We start from the raw sequence: 18,359 nt of genomic DNA, 5'->3' as shown, positions 1-18,359 counted from the left end.
GATACCCATGCTGACATATTCCACTAAAGTGAAGACATGAAGGTGACTCTCAAAGAATAATAGCTATTGTTTAGTAATCTCTCTCCTTAATTCCATTAAATCTGTTATATTGATCCTTTTTATTATATACACCCTCATTATGAAATGTAAGGTCTGTGGCCTCAAGACCTACTTCAGAGAAAGAGAATATGCTGTATTTTATTCTGTAAACCCTTTCCCAATTACTTATTTCTCTTCAAATAATTTATGTAATTTAATAGCTGAAAATTCTTTCTACCCTGAAAAAGAAAACTAGTTGGCTGACTGTAAACATTGAAGCCAAATAAACAGTTCGGCAAGGTATTTCTCTAGCTCTAATACAAGAGAATGTGCTTTCCCGGGTTGTATAGACAGCTGTTGCAACATTTGTGATGATCTATGAACTTCTGGAAGTTCAAATATGAAGGTATCCTTTTATGGAAGGATTATTTCACATGAATAAACATTTACATTATAATAGGAAAGGACATTAATAGGAAAGAAGGATGTGGAAAAATTGGAAAGAGTCCAGCGGAGGGCAACAAAAATTATAAGGGGCCTGGAGCACATGACTTATGAGGAGAGACTGAGGGAACTCGTATTATTTAGTCTGCAGAAGAGAAGAATGAGGGGGAAATTGATAGCTGCTTTCAACTAGCTGAAAGGGGGTTCTAAAGAGGATGGATCTAGACTGTTCTCAGTGGTAGCAGGTGACAGAAGAAGGAATAATGGTCTCAAGTTGCAGTGGGAGAAGGTTTAGGTTGGATGTTAGGAAAAACTTTTTCACTAGGAGGGTGGTGAAGCACTGGAATGGGTTACCTAGGGAGGTGGTGGAATCTCCTTCCTTAGAGGTTTTTAAGGTCAGGCTTGATAAATCCCTGGCTGGGATGATTTAGTTGCGGGTTGGACTAGATGACCTCCTGAGGTCCCTTCCAACCCTGTTGTTCTATGATTCTATGACATGCTAAGTTATTCACAAGAAGTGTCTGGCCTTGGCAAAGTTATGATATATTTCTTATGTAAATATTTTGGGATTTTTAAAAAATATTCTATTTATAATGTATTGGATAAAGTCTCAGTGAAATCTATCAGTCATTAATCTGCATATTGAAAGAATGCCAAGTACATACCGAAAAGTAATGTGTTTATTTCCACTATATAGACAAGTTAATGTACAAAATTATCCGCACAGTGTTATATTCACAAAAGATTGATAATGATTTTTTTAAAAGTGTTTTATACCTGGAGAGAAAAATAATGTTCAACAGAAGTCCCCAAAGTTTACCAACTTTACAGGAATTCCATAGAATTATAAGAATATAAGAATGGCCATACTGGGTCAGACCAATGGTCCATCTAGCCCAGTATCCTGTCTTCCAACAGTGGCCAGTGCCAGATGCTTCAGAGGGAATGAACAGAATAGGACAAATATAGAATGATCCAACCCTGTTGTCCAGTCCCAGCTACTGGCAGACAGTTACTGTAATCAAAGATTGTAAGTCATGTGAGCAATAGCTTTTTACATTCATGGTTTAATCTCTCTTACTTATTAGGTAGATTGGTTTTCTTTATTTATGAGAATTGGTGGAATTTTTAAATCTGTATGGGTATTTTTAAACCACCTGTCACTGTAGTAGCCAATCACTAGCAATTCAGGGTAGTAACAAACTGAAAACTATAAGGATTAATTGTGGGGGGAAAAAGTTGTTAGTTTTCAGAGATCATCTCTAGGATCAGCATCTTGCAAGTTGCCCTTATGATAGAGGTCCATTCTTATTTTCTCTTTTGGTATCTTGCATGATTGTAATCCTGGAACTGTTTTCTAAACAATAAATTCCAATTCTCATACAGTGAATTGAATCAATGCATACTTCAGTATCATTTCAAAGGAATTTTAATAGAATTTTGTGGGTTTTCTTTTTAACATTCTATATATTTGGGTCCAGTGTGATGCTGTTAGAAAAACCTGTGGCATTTCTGTATTTGAAACATGACAGTTGGTGCCAAAGAGTAATTAACTATCTAAGATTTTAATGCTGTCATAGAGATTATCATCTAGAAGAATGAATTTTGCCATTCTATTATAGAGTATATATTATATGAATCAGAGGTTGTTTCCTCCATTGACTGATGTATCCAAGAAAGTCTTCCATATGGATCTGATCAGAAGCTCACTGAAGTCAATGAGGGTCTTTCCATTGACTTCAGTGGGCTTTGATTCATGCCCTATATTTGGGTCAGTATCTGCATGTATGTCTAGGTCCTTTTTGCACCAATAGATGTTCTTTTAAATGAACTCAGACTGACAGATGTTCATCTTGGGCAGGTTAGGGGACATAAAAAAGACTTATTTTCAGTCCCACTGTAGTCAATTAACTAAGGAAGCATAAAGCAGATTGTCAAATGGTTTTTGTTTGTGGGGCAGTGTTTCTAAGTGGTCGGGGCATAGGCACTTGGACCTGCAGAAGGGGGCTTTTGGTAGAGGAGCCCAGGCGCCCCCACTCCACTGGGCTCCAGCCCAGGGCCCTAATAGAGTGACAAAAGGGTCTGACACCCAGGAGTGCCTTAAGGCTGCCTTTGTTGTGCCACTTCCCACCACCAAGCCATTGTCCAAAGCTTGCAATCTGTACCAGAAAAGAATGGAGGGGATCAGCTCACCCCTTGGCACTTCTTTGTGGCTGGGCATGCTGTGCTCTCTACACCTAGGGGTGGGGGTTGCATCCTCTCAGGCCTTGGCCTTCCAACCAGGTCAGTTCCAACTTTGTCCCCTTCAGGGGTAATCCATAAACAAAACATGGGGAAACAACACAAATTACCTGGGTTAATATGTGGAAAGGGAAAATGCCTTCCTCTTTGGGTCTATCAGAAGCAGGTCCTACCTTCCTCCCAAGAGGGACCTTCAGATAGTTGCTGATGGGGAAGATCTTGCTCTCCCTCAGGCTTTTCCTCAGCAGCTACAAGGTAAAGGTCCTATCTTTTCCCTGGCCTTCCCATAGTGAGCTGTTCTACTCCCTTTTATTCCTCCTCTTATCCATACATCTCTTTCAGGTGTGGCAGGGCAGTGCTGGCTGAGCCCAGAGCAGCTCCTTAACCTGTTGTCATCCAGGCTGGTCTTTGTGTACCCCATCACACTAATAAACAAAATCTACTTATTGTTTCATTTTGAATACTGAGCATTGGTTGTTGGAAAAAATAAAAAGTGATATTTTAAGACAGCCTGACCATGAAGGTTAATATCTGAAAATATGACCCGGCAGTGAAAGTTAGAATACACATCATAAATCTATAAATTACATAGGGAGGTTGTGGAATCTCTGTAATTGGAGGTTTTAAATAACGGATTAGAAAAATATCTGTTAGGGATGGTCCAGATAGTATGTAATCCTGTCTCTGTTCAGGTGACTGGACTAGATGACCATTTGAGTCCCTTCTGGTCCTACATTTTTATGATTCTATAAATTAAGTTTAATTTTTATGTGAATTTCACTGCTGGGACAGGTGTTTTTCATTTAAATATGTCTGCTCCACTCAGAAAAAACTGTTTTAAGTAAGTTCACAAAGAAATGCCTTCTTGAATGTTTGTGGTACAGAAATTGCATTTTACTTTGTTTTATAAAGCATACAACACTTTTGTATTCTCTTCTTCATATATAAAAATGTCTCATAATACCATTGCAGCTTGATAATAGATTTCATGCTGGTATTAGACAAACTCATAAATAAAACATTAGTAGATTTTATGCTGTAGATCAGAGGTGGGCAAACTACAGCCTGCAGGCCACATCCGGCCCGTGGGAACGTCCTGCCCGCCCCCTGGGGGAGGGTAGCCCCCGGCCCCTCCCCCGCTGTTCCCTCTTCCCCGCAGCCACACCAGCAGCACAACTTGCGCCCACCCACCTCCCATAAGCCTGTCCTGCCGCTCTGAGGGGCATGGAAAGGGGGTGGGGGGGGTTGAATAAAGGGCAGGAAGTCCCGGGGGGGGCAGATGGGGCGGTTGGATGGGGTGGAAGTTGGGGGGGGGGAGGGCTGTCAGGAGATAGGGAGCAGGGGGGGTTGGATGGGGGTGGGGTCCTGGGGAGGCAGTTAGGGCTGGGGGTCCTGGGAGGGGGCGGTCAGAGGATGTCATAAATATAAAGGGAAGGGTAATCACCTTTCTGTATACAGTGCTGTAAAATCCCTCCTGGCCAGAGGCAACATCCTGTTTCCTGTAAAGGGTTAAGAAGCTCAGCTAACCTGGCTGGCACCTGACCCAAAGGACCAATAGGGGACAAGATGCTTTCAAATCTTGGGGATGGGAAGGCTTTTGTTTATGCTCTTCATTTACGTGGTAGTTCTCTCTTGGGACTGAGAGAGGCCGGACAGAAATCCATCTTCTCTAACCCATCCTAATCCAAGTCTCCAATATTGCAACCAGTATAGGTAAGACAGGCAAGGCGGATTAGTTTCTTTTGTTTTATGTGAATTTTTCCTGTGTTAAGAGGGAGGTTTATTCCTGATTTCTGTAACTTTAAGGTTTTGCCCAGAGGGGAATCCTCTGTGTTTTGAATCTGAATACCCTGTAAAGTATTTTCAATCCTGATTTTACAGAAATGATTTGTACCTTTCTTTTTTAATAAAATCCTTCTTTTAAGAACCTGACTGATTTTTTTCCATTGTTCCAAGATCCAGGGGTTTGGGTCTTTGATGATTTTGTAACCAATTGGTTAGGATATTATTCTCAAGCCTCCCCAGGAAAGGGGGTGTGTAGGGCTTGGGGGGATATTTTGGGGGAAGACGTCTCCAAGTGGTCTCTTTCCCTGATTCTTTGTTTAAAACGCTTGGTGGTGGCAGCGCACTGTTCAAGGACAAGGCAAAGTTTGTACTTTAGGGAAGTTTTTAACCTAAACTGGTAAGAATAAGCTTAGGGGGTCTTTCATGCGGGTCCCCACATCTGTACCCTAGAGTTCAGAGTGGGGAAGGAACCCTGACAGGGGACAAGGAGTGGAGGGGGTTGGATGGGTCGGGCGGACCTGTCAGGGAGCAGGGGTGTGGATAAGGGGCGGGGCAGTCAGGGAACAGGGAGATGGGGGGGGGGCTGGATGGGGGGCGCTCCTGGGAAGGGGCGGTCAGGTGTTCTGAGGGGAGCAGACGGGGGCGGGAAGTGGGATAGGCCCTCCATACTGTTTCACAACCCCAATGTGGCCTTCAGGCCAAAAAGTTTGCCCACCCCTGCTGTAGAGTTATATATTTAGGACTATCCATGCTTAAAGGTAAGCTTATGCTTAAAGGTAAGCTTGTGCTTATGTGTTTGCAAGGTGAGGGCTTTATAGTCAATATATTTTTAACTAGTACATTGTTATAAATTTATTTCATGTATTTGTTTTGGTCTTATGAAATGTTATTTTTTACTGATACTGTACATGTGATTTCAAGTTACTATAATTGTCACTTAAACAGCATGTCCTTAGGTTTACTGATTTACTAGCCAGTTGTCTTGACAAATACACGTGGCATCAATACTTTCCATTAATAACTTTTAGATTTTCATCACAGCTCAGACTTTTTAAAAGGCAAACCACGTCTTGTGCATGCTTACCTTGGTTTCTTGAAAAACATAGATGAAAGGATTATAATAAGAAACAGTGATGACAGATTATATAAGCAGACATAAAGTACTTGGTCACTTATTGTCAGCATTCCCTGTCTCCTTGAAAAATGTTTTAAATTACAAGAAAATTGGAATAAAGCAGCAATTTTTGCTCTCATCTTCTGACCTTAAAACTGTATGGGGTCTAAATTGGTTGTATAGATATGAGCATTTATAGTTGCTCTCTTTCACATAGATTTATATTCAAATTAAAGTTAGCATATCCACATTTTGTTAAATTCCACATATGTATTTAAATAAATACGCATTAAGTAATTTTGCCAAGGCTATGTTCATAGGTTTTGTAAGAATAATTATTATCTGGGTGGCATAATCCAACTTATTAATATAATTTTTATTTTATTTTGTGTACATAAGTTTGAGGAAAAATAATAGAAAATTATTAATTTATCAGATATATTTCATGTTACTTGTAGTGCCCTTCATTGCTGCTGGTATTAAGGAACTTACCTGTATGTAGTTTAACCAGTTCTAGCTTTTCCACTGGTCATATACGCAAAATTCATGTCTAGTTAAGTGTTTCATCAACTCCTTTTTCTTGTGGTACTACGAGGCTAAGGTTGCAATAATAAGATTATTTTCTCTTATAGCATCAGAGACTTCTTGATATGCTGGATACAGAGAAAGAAGTGTTAGCACAAAAAGTAGAAGAAGCTTTGATGCAACAATCACAGAAACATAAGGTAATGCTTTGAGTACATCAAGTGCTTGATCCTACACTACAGAAGTCAATAGGAGCTTTGCTATTTACTTTAATGGGAGTGGGATCAGGTTCTAAATATTTTGAGTGTTTGAACCAATTTCTACCCACTCCTCATATGCGGTGTTACAACTTTATTTTACATATTGGCAGGAAGCACTGGAAAAATGTTTGGAGGAACAACAGAATAGAAGTAAAGAGGCTTTGGCTGCTGCTGCTAAGGTAATTCTAATTAAATAGTAGATATACAACATAAATACTACGTGTTTCGTTTCAGGAGTGTCATGTTCAGGAATTGGGTTCTGATTCTAAGACTAGATCCATGAAAGTCCAGGTCCACTAAATATGTATGATTTAACTACTTTTACAAAGGGACATAATTATACAAATCATCAGGACTCCTATGAGATTAAGAGGCTATCATGGAAATCTGCTAACCACTGATGCAAAATATTATTTCTTATATTCTACTAATGAAAATAGCACCAGTATTCATTTGCCTTTTTCATGATGTTGAGTCATTGGGTTATTACAGTATAGTTATTCGTGGTATCTAAACAAAACAATCTGTTTTCATAATGTCCAGCTGGCCGCACTGGTGTTTTGTTTTTTATTTCAAGAACAGATACCTGAGTCATCATTGCATTTGTCAAGAACTTAACATTGTGTTTTATTTAATATTTTACAACAGAAATGTCATTTCCAGAAGAAAAATCTAAGTATGTGTGACAGGTTTCAGAGTAACAGCCGTGTTAGTCTGTATTCGCAAAAAGAAAAGGAGTACTTGTGGCACCTTAGAGACTAACCAATTTATTTGAGCATAAGCTTTCGTGAGTTACAGCTCACTTCATCAGATGCATATCGTGGAAACTGCAGCAGACTTTATATATACACAGAGAATATGAAACAATACCTCCTCCCACCCCACTGTCCTGCTGGTAATAGCTTATCTAAAGTGATCATCAGGTGGGCCATTTCCAGCACAAATCCAGGTTTGTGAAAACATGATTTCCAGCACAAATCCTGGTTTGTGAAAACCTGGATTTGTGCTGGAAATGGCCCACCTGATGATCACTTTAGATAAGCTATTACCAGCAGGACAGTGGGGTGGGAGGAGGTATTGTTTCATATTCTCTGTGTATATATAAAGTCTGCTGCAGTTTCCACGATATGCATCTGATGAAGTGAGCTGTAACTCACGAAAGCTTATGCTCTAATAAATTGGTTAGTCTCTAAGGTGCCACAAGTACTCCTTTTCTTTTTAAGTATGTGTGAGTTAATAGTCTAATACGTATCCTATATCCTTAGTAGAAAATTTTAAAAGTAGTGACAAAATATTTCATTCAATTAAATTTAATCTATTTAAACTGTCCTATGTGATTCAATGTATATTGTTTTTAATAAAAAGTTTACATTTCACCTTTTCTGTCTGATTTGTTTAGTGCTTTTCATTCATGAATGCCTTGGACACAGTAAAATTATTAGATAAGGGAATTAGGTGATAATTTCTAGGCCATATTTGCATATCAAATCTTGGTATATAATCCAGCACAAAAGTCAGGTATCTTTATGGACAAAATAATTGCCTATCTTTTAAGACTCTGGGAAAATCTGTAACACCATATGTCAAGAAACAGACACAATTGATTTGGCCCCAGTCTATTACAGGATCAAAAACACCTGGTTTTCTCTGGTGATCCACATATGTAATTTGCCTGCTGGTTGATAGTGGTTACCTGTGGCTAGTTGTCAACTCTCTTGAATCTCAAGGCTGTGGAACTTAATATTTGGGTCTGGAAGGTTAATAAGACTCTCTGGAACACCTGTGCCTTTATTCCACTCTTAGGCCACTTCTTTTCCTTCATACTTATAGGGAAAGATATATTCATTTTATCTTTAAATTATTTTAAAATTAATAATTGGAAAAGACTGAAGTGCTATATTGAACCACAGAACAAAAGTTCATATGCAAGCTTTTTCCACATTGCCCTACTCATATGCCTCAACCCTGGCCTGGAGACACCGCCTCTGGGGTTGAGAGGCTCGTTTAGTCCCCATTCTTCGAGTAGTAGTATCACTGTGGGTGCTCCACTGTAGGTGTGTGTCCATCCCTCTGCTGCTGGTTGGAGAAGTTCGGTAGCAGAGTCCGTCCAGCCTGTGCATGCGCTGTTCCCCGGGCTCTGCCATGAGATTAGCCAGGGTTCATTGGCAAACCCTCCTCAGTCTCCATTGCTCCTGGCTAGAGACAATGCTTTAGCTGTTTGTTAGCAGATTGGTAACCTCTTTAGAATTGTTAACTGTTAGCTACATTTGAAGCTTCTTTTTCTTTTCTTCATTTATCTTTTATTTGGCTGCTGCCTTAAAAAAAAAAGGGGGGGGGGGACGGGGGTAGGACTTGGTTCTTTCTTCAACCCCCTGTCAGGGGACCCCCCTGGACAGAGCCTGGCTCTCTGGGCTTCAAGAAGTGTCTCGGTTGCAAGGAATCTATCCCAGTGACTGATGGACACTCAGTGTTACTGTTGCCTGGGAGAGAAACACATCCAACAGAAATGTGGTTTGGTCCAGCAACTGAAGCCCAGATCCAGAAAAGAAAGAGAACTGAGGCTCAAAGTCCTACTCATCGAGGCAGCCCTTCAGTGGTCCCCCAGACAGTGAGAAATCTCATTACAACCGTCTACTTCAAAGGGAGGTGAGCCCAAGTAGATGTCCATGAGCCACTAATGTTAGGCCTCTAAGAAAAGGGCCATCGGTTCCCACAGTGAGCCCTGATTGAGCTGAAAATGATCTCTCAGTCACACCAGAAGCTAGTGGACATTTTACATTCTTCTGCCTCTTCCAGAGTAGGGTTTCCCTAGGGGTGCCCCTGGAACGGGTACCACAGAGCCCCCCCTTGACCCACCAGACTGGGCTCCCTTTACACTGTACTGCTTTGGCCAGCCTGCCATGCCCTCTCCCAGATTCCAGCATACGTACAGGTAGGACACACCCAGTTGCAGTACATACAGACCCCTGTGATCAGCTCTGCATGAGGAGGCTACAGCTAAGGAGCTGCTCAAGTGCACCCCCACTCTGGAGTGTAAACCCAAAATTATACTGTCTTATGCTGCACAGAGATCTGTACACCGTAAGCTCATGAAATTTGCTCCCTCCCTCAATGTGGAGAGGAAATATACAACAGCTTTTTGCTTCAAGTTATGACTCCCACACAGTGGTTTGTGATAAATCAAAACCAAATATATTAACTACAAAAGATAGGCTTTTAAGTGAATTATAAGGGATACAAACAGATCAAAGCAGATTACCTAGCAAAACAGAAACACAATCTATGCTTAATATACTAAAGAGATTGGATATAAGTAGCTTATTCTCACCCTAAATGATGATTCAAGCACGCCTCAGAGATTCTTAAGGGGCCAGTGTCACACTCCCTATTAGCAAGGCACTCTTGAACCCAGCCAAAATCATATGACAGATCCCCACGTTGGTCCCACCAACATGTAAGCAGGCTAAGAAAAAAGTATTGCATTCTGGTGAAAGACATGGAGTTTCTCTTCTCCCACTCGCCTCCCACTTCATCATAGTGGATGCAGTCAACTCAAAGGGCCTCCAACACCATTTTAAATCCACCCCCTATGACTGAAACTGGAAGTGACGGGATCTTTTTGGCAGAAAAACATACTCCTTAGCTGCTCTCCAGTTCTGTATTGCAAACTGTCAAGCCTTACTGGTGAAATACGATTATCAGAATTACTTAAAACTGAACTCCTTTATTGAGCAACTCCCAGATTCTCGTAAGGAACAATTGAAGGCCAATGTCCATGAAATCCAACTGGTGGCTAAAACATCTCTCCAGTCTGCACTTGATGCAGCTGATACAGCGGCATGTTTCATCTTGACTGCCATCATGATGAAATGAGATTCTTGGTTTCACCTATCCAGCTTCTCAAATGAGGGTCAAAGAACTGTAGAGGCCCTTCCGTTTGAAGGGACAAAGCTGTTTGTGGAAAAGACTGACACCTCTCTCCACACCTTAAAAGACTCCAGGGCTACTCTTCAATCCTTCAGGATCTTCACATTGGATATAAGAGAAAGTATAGCCTTCAGCCATCATTTAAACCCCACTCATCACAGTATCTATCTCAGAGGTCGTATGAACCTCCGAGGAAGAAGTCCAGGTTCCCTAGGTGGAAATCATTGTGTTTGCAACCCATTTCCTCTCAACCTTCCACCTCAAAGCAACAGTTTTGACGGATTGGTCAAAGCGCCCATAGAACATTCTCCACAACATCACCTGATCCTGGAAAACCTCACCCCTCCCTTTGCATGCTGTCTCACCCCATTTTGCAGCACCTGAGAGTAAATAAGCTTCGGCAAATGGTGGTTGTTGGAGATCATTCGAGATGGGTACTCCATCCATTTCACCCTCCCCAAACACCTTTCCCCGTCCTCCTTCAGAGACTCTTCTCACAAGAACCTATTACGAGAGGAGCTGTAGAGCCAGTGCCCACACACCGAAGAGGCACATTTACTTTTGCTACTTCCTGATTCCTAAGAAAAAAGGAGGTTGGAGACCCATACTAGATCTCAGAGTACTCAACAAATTTGTCAAGGCTCAGAAATTCAAGCTGGTCACATTAGCAATAATGATTCCAGCATTAGAAAAAGGAGACTGGTTCTCAGTTCTCGACCTTCAAGATGCATATTTCCACATCTCAATCATACCGAGTCACAGATGGTACCTCAGGTTTATGCTAGACCGAGGCCACTACTGGCACTCCCTTTTGGCCTCTCATTGGTCCCCAGAGTATTCTCCATGGTTCTTTCAATAGTGGTGGCCCATTTACACTCACAGGGTCGTAATTTTTCCTGACCTAACTGATTGTCTTCTCAAAGTACTTTCCTTTGCCAACACCCATACCACACCGGATCTATTCCGGAATCTGGGCCTTCAAATCAATGCACAAAAATCAACATTAACATTTGTACAGAGGCTAGAATTCATAGGAGCCGACCTTGACTCTTTCATGCGAGGCGCTCCTCCCACATCACAGATTCCTCAGCCTCTCCATGCTTCTAGAGACAGTGCAATCCAGACCACAGATTTCAACCAGACACTGCCTCCAACTTTTGGGGCATATGGCCGTGGGCACATTGGTTATCGTTCATGCCAGACTGCACATGAGATACCTTCAAGCATGGTTCGGTTCCATTTACAGACCAGACAGAGACAACATAAACAAACTACTATTGATGCCCACCAAGGTCAAACAATCCTTGGATTGGTGGAAAGACCCAATAAACAACTGCATGGGAATCCTCTTTGTTGGGCTTTCCCCATCGTTACTCCTGACCATCAGTGCATCTGTCATAGGATGGGGCATACATCTCAACGATCTCACACTGCAGGACAAATGGTCTCCATCAGAGACGTGCCTTCACATCAATCTACTCGAACTCTGAGTGGTCAGAAATGTGTGCTCACTTCCTCCTGCTGATCAAAGGCTCACACACAAGTCATGATGGACAATATGGTCTGCATATATTACATAAACCGACAAGGAGGCAACTGATCACCCTTTCCATGCTTGGAAGCACTAAAGCTATGGAGCTGGTGCAGTTCCCACAATATCACAATATCAGCAGCCTACGTACCGGGAGCGCACAACACGACAGTGGATAGTCTTAGCCACAAACTGCCACATGACCACCAATGGGAGATTTGATTATACTCCATGACATATTCTGACAATGGGGGCCACCAACAATAAACTTATTAGCCAGTTACCAGAACAAAAAATGTCTACAGTACTGCTCCAGAGCAGAGATCGGATGCACATCATGGAAGACACTCTCTTCCTCTCGTGGGACAAGGGCTTTCTTTACACCTTTCCCCCATTCCCTCTATTACTGAAAGTTCTCTTGAAAATAGAGAAAAAGCAAACATCATACTGATCGCTCTCTCCTGTCCCAGACAGACATGGTATCCTTACCTGTCACAACTGGCACTATGTCCGCCAATGACTCTTCCAATCACTCCTTATCTTCTATCACAGCACAAGAGGCGCATTTTCCATCCCAACCTGAGAATACTGAAGATCTGAGGACATTCAGAAAGTGTTACTACATAGCAGAAAAGTAGCTACCTGTTGTACCTACCTACAGACGGGGACTAGATTTTGAATCCGGTGCCAGCCCTAAGGTGTCACGCTAGATATCTTTGACATTATATATAGATATCTTTGACATTATATCTGGCCATATCTATTATATAGATATCTTTGACATTATATCTGGCCATTATCTTTGAAAACTCGTGGCGAACCGGGGAAGTCCCGGATGACTGGAAAAAGGCTAATGTAGTGCCAATCTTTAAAAAAGGGAAGAAGGAAGATCCTGGGAACTACAGGCCAGTCAGCCTCACCTCAGTCCCTGGAAAAATCATGGAGCAGGTCCTCAAAGAATCAATCCTGAAGCACTTGCATGAGAGGAAAGTGATCAGGAACAGCCAGCATGGATTCACCAAGGGAAGGTCATGCCTGACTAATCGCCTTTTATGATGAGATTACTGGTTCTGTGGATGAAGGGAAAGCAGTGGATGTATTGTTTCTTGACTTTAGCAAAGCTTTTGACACGGTCTCCCATAGTATTCTTGTCAGCAAGTTAAGGAAGTATGGGCTGGATGAATGCACCATAAGGTGGGTAGAAAGCTGGCTAAATTGTCGGGCTCAACGGGTAGTGATCAATGGCTCCATGTCTAGTTGGCAGCCGGTATCAAGTGGAGTGCCCCAGGGGTTGGTCCTGGGGCCGGTTTTATTCAATATCTTCATAAATGATCTGGAGGATGGTGTGGATTGCACTCTCAGCAAATTTGCGGATGATACTAAACTGGGAGGAGTGGTAGATACGCTGGAGGGGAGGGATAGGATACAGAAGGACCTAGACCAATTGGAAGATTGGGCCAAAAGGAATCTGATGAGGTTCAATAAGGATAAGTGCAGGGTCCTGCACTTAGGACGGAAGAACCCAATGCACAGCTACAGACTAGGGACCGAATGGCTAGGCAGCAGTTCTGCAGAAAAGGACCTAGGGGTGACAGTGGACGAGAAGCTGGATATGAGTCAGTAGTGTGCCCTTGTTGCCAAGAAGGCCAATGGCATTTTGGGATGTATAAGTAGGGGCATAGCGAGCAGATCGAGGGACGTGATCGTTCCCCTCTATTCGACATTGGTGAGGCCTCATCTGGAGTACTGTGTCCAGTTTTGGGCCCCACACTTCAAGAAGGATGTGGATAAATTGGAGAGAGTCCAGCGAAGGGCAACAAAAATGATTAGGGGACTGGAACACATGAGTTATGAGGAGAGGCTGAGGGAGCTGGGATTGTTTAGCCTGCAGAAGAGAAGAATGAGGGGGGATTTGATAGCTGCTTTCAACTACCTGAAAGGGGGTTCCAAAGAGGATGGCTCTAGACTGTTCTCAATGGTAGCAGATGACAGAACGAGGAGTAATGGTCTCAAGTTGCAGTGGGGGAGGTTTAGATTGGATATTAGGAAAAACTTTTTCACTAAGAGGGTGGTGAAACACTGGAATGCGTTACCTAGGGAGGTGGTAGAATCTCCTTCCTTAGAGGTTTTTAAGGTCAGGCTTGACAAAGCCCTGGCTGGGATGATTTAACTGGGAATTGGTCCTGCTTTGAGCAGGGGGTTGGACTAGATGACCTTCTGGGGTCCCTTCCAACCCTGATATTCTATGATTCTATGATATAGCCCCTCTACCTATAATCCTAGATTATCTGTAGACTCTCAAGAAATCAGGACAATTTATTTACTTGCTAAAAGTAGACTGAGCATCAGTTGCAACCTTCTACCAGCAGATAGAAGGGTACTCAGTTTTTCCCACCTGACTACAAAGAGGTTTCTCAAAGGCATAGTGAATGTGTTTCCTCAATCCAGACATCCTACCCCCACAATGGGATCTCAACCTAGTGTTAAAAGGACTGACCAGACTTCCATTTGAACCCATGGCCTCTTGTTCTTTAACTCACCTTTCCATGAAGACAGCATTCCTAATCGCCATCACCTCTGCAAGAACGAAAGAGGAGATAGCGGCTCTGTCAGAGCATTGATCCTTCACTGTGTTCTTCCCTGGACAAAGTCACACTTAGACTACATCCAAAGTTCACTCCCAAGGTGACTTCCATATTTCACATGAATCAACTCATTTACTTTCTGACCATTTATCCCAAACTTCATCAGGATAATAGGGAAGCCATCCTCCATACACTGGACGTGAGGACAGGACAAGAATTTTTAGAAAATCTGAGACTCTTCCTCTTCCTCTCCATTGCAGATAGGTTAAAAGGCACATTGATTTCAGCTTAAAGACTCTCCAAATGCGTATGTAACTGTATCAAACTCCATTATCCAATTCATAGCACAAATTCCCATCTCCAATATGCACTCATTCTATGAGATTGGTCTCCTCGGCAGTCACCTTCTCCAAGGGTATCCCTATATCAGAAATCTACAGAGCAGCTACCTAGGCATCTGCGCATACCTTCACAGAACACTGTGCCATCCTGGGGGACTCTACCATAGATGACAGTTTCAGTACTATCATCTATCACAGACTCAATTCCGAAGCCCCAACCTCCAGCGAGGGGCACCGCTCAGGAGTCACCTACAGCGGAACACCTATAGGGACACAACTCAAAGACGAGGAAGTGCAGTAATGATGGTTCTTCAAGATGTGTTTCACTATGGGTGCTCCTCCACTCCTCTGTTTCAGAGTTTCTTGTCATTGACTCTGCAGTAGAGAAGGAACTGAGGACGTCGGCCAGCCTCATGGCTGAGCACAGGGAGCAGCACGTGCAGGCTGAACAGACACTGCTACCAAAGTTCTCCAATCAGCAATTCATTTTTTATTAACTAACAAATAGCCATGGTAATATTTTTGGGGGCATTACGGTCCTAGGCCCAGATATGCACTAGTGATATAGAAGTGAAAATGTCTGCTGCTGTTATATCGCATAAGCCTGCCAATCCTTCTAAATGAAGTGATTCAGGCATTCAGTATTTTTTGTCATTCACTTTTGCTTTATTTGTTTCAAAGATTGAAAAAGAAGTAATGCAAGAGGCCATTTTAAAAGCAGTTGAAGAGGAAAGGAGAAACATGGAGAAAATTCATGGGGAAGAAAGAGAAATATGGCAGGCCAAATGTGCCAAAGACAAAGAAAAGATTGCTCAGGCTGTTCAGGAGGCTGTGCAAGAGCAAAGAAAAACCAGTCAAGTGAGTACATTTTACCTTTGCATAGAGCTGTTTGTGTTTTTTTTATTGTTTCAAAAGCCTGGTTTAAACTCCTCTGAATGACTACATAATGTTTAGTTAGAGCCTTTAAAAATGTAAACATTCAGTTTTGATCAAAACATGTATACGGTTCTAGGCACTTTAACAGCATATTAATTACCATAAATATGTCTGTCTTTTGTATTCTCAGGACATGAAGTATCTTGTATTTATACTTAGAATTCAACATCAGATTTGTCTTTCTTTTACAATTGGTTAGAATTCCAGTGTCTCATTATTTATACACTAATTATTCTAAGATACTATATAGAATGAAGACCGAGAAAGCAATGGAGATTGGATGAGAAAACCAGTGACTAGTGAGACTTTTCTAGAGAAATTCTTAAGCGATATTAATGCTCCAATGAGGGTTGAGTATGTGTTACTTATACAAGCTGAAACAGAGTCTTTCCCAACCATCCTTTAAAGGAGATAATAGCAACTACAAATTAAATATGTTGCAATAATGGTTATACATTCTTCCGAAAACCATGTTGTCTCGTCCATTATAACATCCTCTTTTTTCAGTAAGCAGCCAAGAAATCCACTGGATTGTTGGCATCCTATTTTGATATTGGTCCAAAATGTCCAAAGAATGGCTTTGAGCAAAATGAATTTAATTCAGATGTTGAATTTCTAACTTTTTACCATGATTTTGTAAACCCTACAGAAGCAAAAACAAAAACATTATCATTTAAAGCGTAACAGACTTTAGCAAGTCACAGCAAGTCTACAGAACATCTGTTAAGAAACAGGATGCATTTTCCCTACATACATTCTCCTCTTTCAGTTTAACTGGATACTGTATTCTTCTTCATTTCCTACCCTAAAGCAGTGCAAAATTATGTGTTATGCTATTAAATAAACTGGTAAATAAAGTGATTCCTGTATTGTGTCCATAATTTGTATATGTTTGGATAAACGACACTAGTAAATAAGATATCACTATAATAAAATTCTGGAAGTCAAACAAAAATGTTTTTCCTGCTGAACTAATCTGGGCGTGTCACATAGAAATTAACAGTTTATAACCGGTAGATGTTAGATGAAGCTTTAGTTTATCATATTGGTCAACTGAAAGTCAGGTGGTACATCTGACACATCTTGCAGATTATCTATTAGGACAGGCAATTAGTTTGCTAACATTGTGTGTCTGACCATAAGCTTACAAAGCAGAATCATATTTGACATTCAAGTTATTCTATCATTGTGCTTTATTCTTTTGGCAGACACAAGCAAAATTTTATTTTCTTGCAATTGCTGTTTACAAAGGATAACTCACTTAAGTATTTATTTCCAAGATGGTAAAAAGTAAAATGTATAAACAATCTGTAAGCACCTAGATCAGAGGTGGGCAAACTATGGCCCGCGGGACCGTCCTGCGCAGCTCCTGAGCTCCTGGCCGGAGAGGCTAGCCCCTGGCCTCTCCCCCGCAGCTACGCTGCTGTGCAGGCAGCACAGCTTGGGCCCGCCCATCTCCCAGGCTCTCCAATAAGCCTGTCCTGCCACTCTGAGCGGCATGGTGATGGGGGAACAGGAGGTCCTGGGGGGCAGTCGGGGGACAGGGGGCGGTCAGATGGGGCAGAGTTTCGGGTAGGAGGGAGGTCAGGAGACAGGAAGCAGTGGGGGTTGGATGAGGGTGGGGTGTTGGGGAGTCCCGGGAGGCGGGGACAGGGAGCGGGAGGGTGTTGGGTCCTGGGGGGACAGTTAGGGATGGGGGTCCCGGGAGGGGGCGGTCAGGGGATGGTAGATGGGTCGGGGGTCCTGGGGGCCCTGTCAGAGGGCAGAGATGTGGATAGGTGTCGGGGCAGTCAGGGGACGGAGCGGGGGGGTTGGATAGGGGATGGGGTCCTGGGGGGGCGGTCAGGGCAGGGGTCCCCGGAGCGGGCGGTCAGGAGACAAGGTCGGGGGGTGTTGGATGGGTCAGGGGTTCTGAGGGGGGCAGTTAGGGGTGTGAGAAGTGGGAGGGGGCGGATGGGGGTGGGGGCCAGGCTGTTTGCAGAGGCACAGCCTTCCCTACCCATCACTCCATACCATTTCGCAACCACAATGTGGCTCGGGCCACAAAGTTTGCCCACAAAGTTTGTAAGTGCAGGAGACAGAAATTTCTCTGTGACTGGCAAATATATCTAGAATCCAGTACTAGGAAAGATCAGCATGAATATCACTGACAAACCCACTTCTTTTGCTTAGCTTTCTGAAATTAACAGCAAGGGAAAGAAATAACATAGCCTATATGCTGAGAAATACAAATATATTTGAGTGCACTTTTTCATAAATTTGGAAGGTGTTCAAATATCATGGTGGTGAATGTGATATGAAAAACGTAGATACATATAACCATAGAGATTTTTATCGTGTTTTAATTTAATATGAAGAAATAGTCCAAACGGCAAACTACAAGAAGGAAGAGAAATGAAGCATGTCAGTGTTAAGGACATGGAGCATTTCTGCCCTAGCACAATAGTCTGCAAAAACAGAAGAAAAAAAGCCAATATAGACATCTCCTGTATTTAAGGTGAATAGCAATGAGACTCTATAGCATGGAATCATGACCCTAGCAAGGATGATTGAAAATAGTGCGAGAAGCTGAAGACATTTGTAAAACTCTGAAACTTCCCGTGGGATAAAAATCCACCTAGAAGTAGAGGA

General features: G+C 42.3%; 1 protein-coding gene across 12 annotated transcripts in view; it reads left to right on the top strand.

The window, feature by feature from the left end:
* Nucleotides 1-18,359, top strand: part of CCDC91 (coiled-coil domain containing 91) — a 340,555-nt gene that overhangs the window by 224,230 nt on the left and 97,966 nt on the right. For all 12 annotated transcript variants that reach the window (XM_073315272.2, XM_073315319.1, XM_073315302.1 and 9 more), the window contains 3 exons: nucleotides 6,256-6,348; nucleotides 6,519-6,587; nucleotides 15,474-15,650. In XM_073315272.2, coding sequence (XP_073171373.1) covers nucleotides 6,256-6,348; nucleotides 6,519-6,587; nucleotides 15,474-15,650 — 339 coding nt within the window. The remainder of the gene's footprint in view (nucleotides 1-6,255; nucleotides 6,349-6,518; nucleotides 6,588-15,473; nucleotides 15,651-18,359) is intronic.

Source organism: Lepidochelys kempii, chromosome 1, assembly GCF_965140285.1.
Source record: "Lepidochelys kempii isolate rLepKem1 chromosome 1, rLepKem1.hap1, whole genome shotgun sequence".
NCBI lineage: Eukaryota > Metazoa > Chordata > Testudines > Cheloniidae > Lepidochelys > Lepidochelys kempii.
The sequence above is the reverse complement of the archived record's forward strand: the minus strand, read 5'-3'. Positions and strand labels throughout refer to the sequence as shown.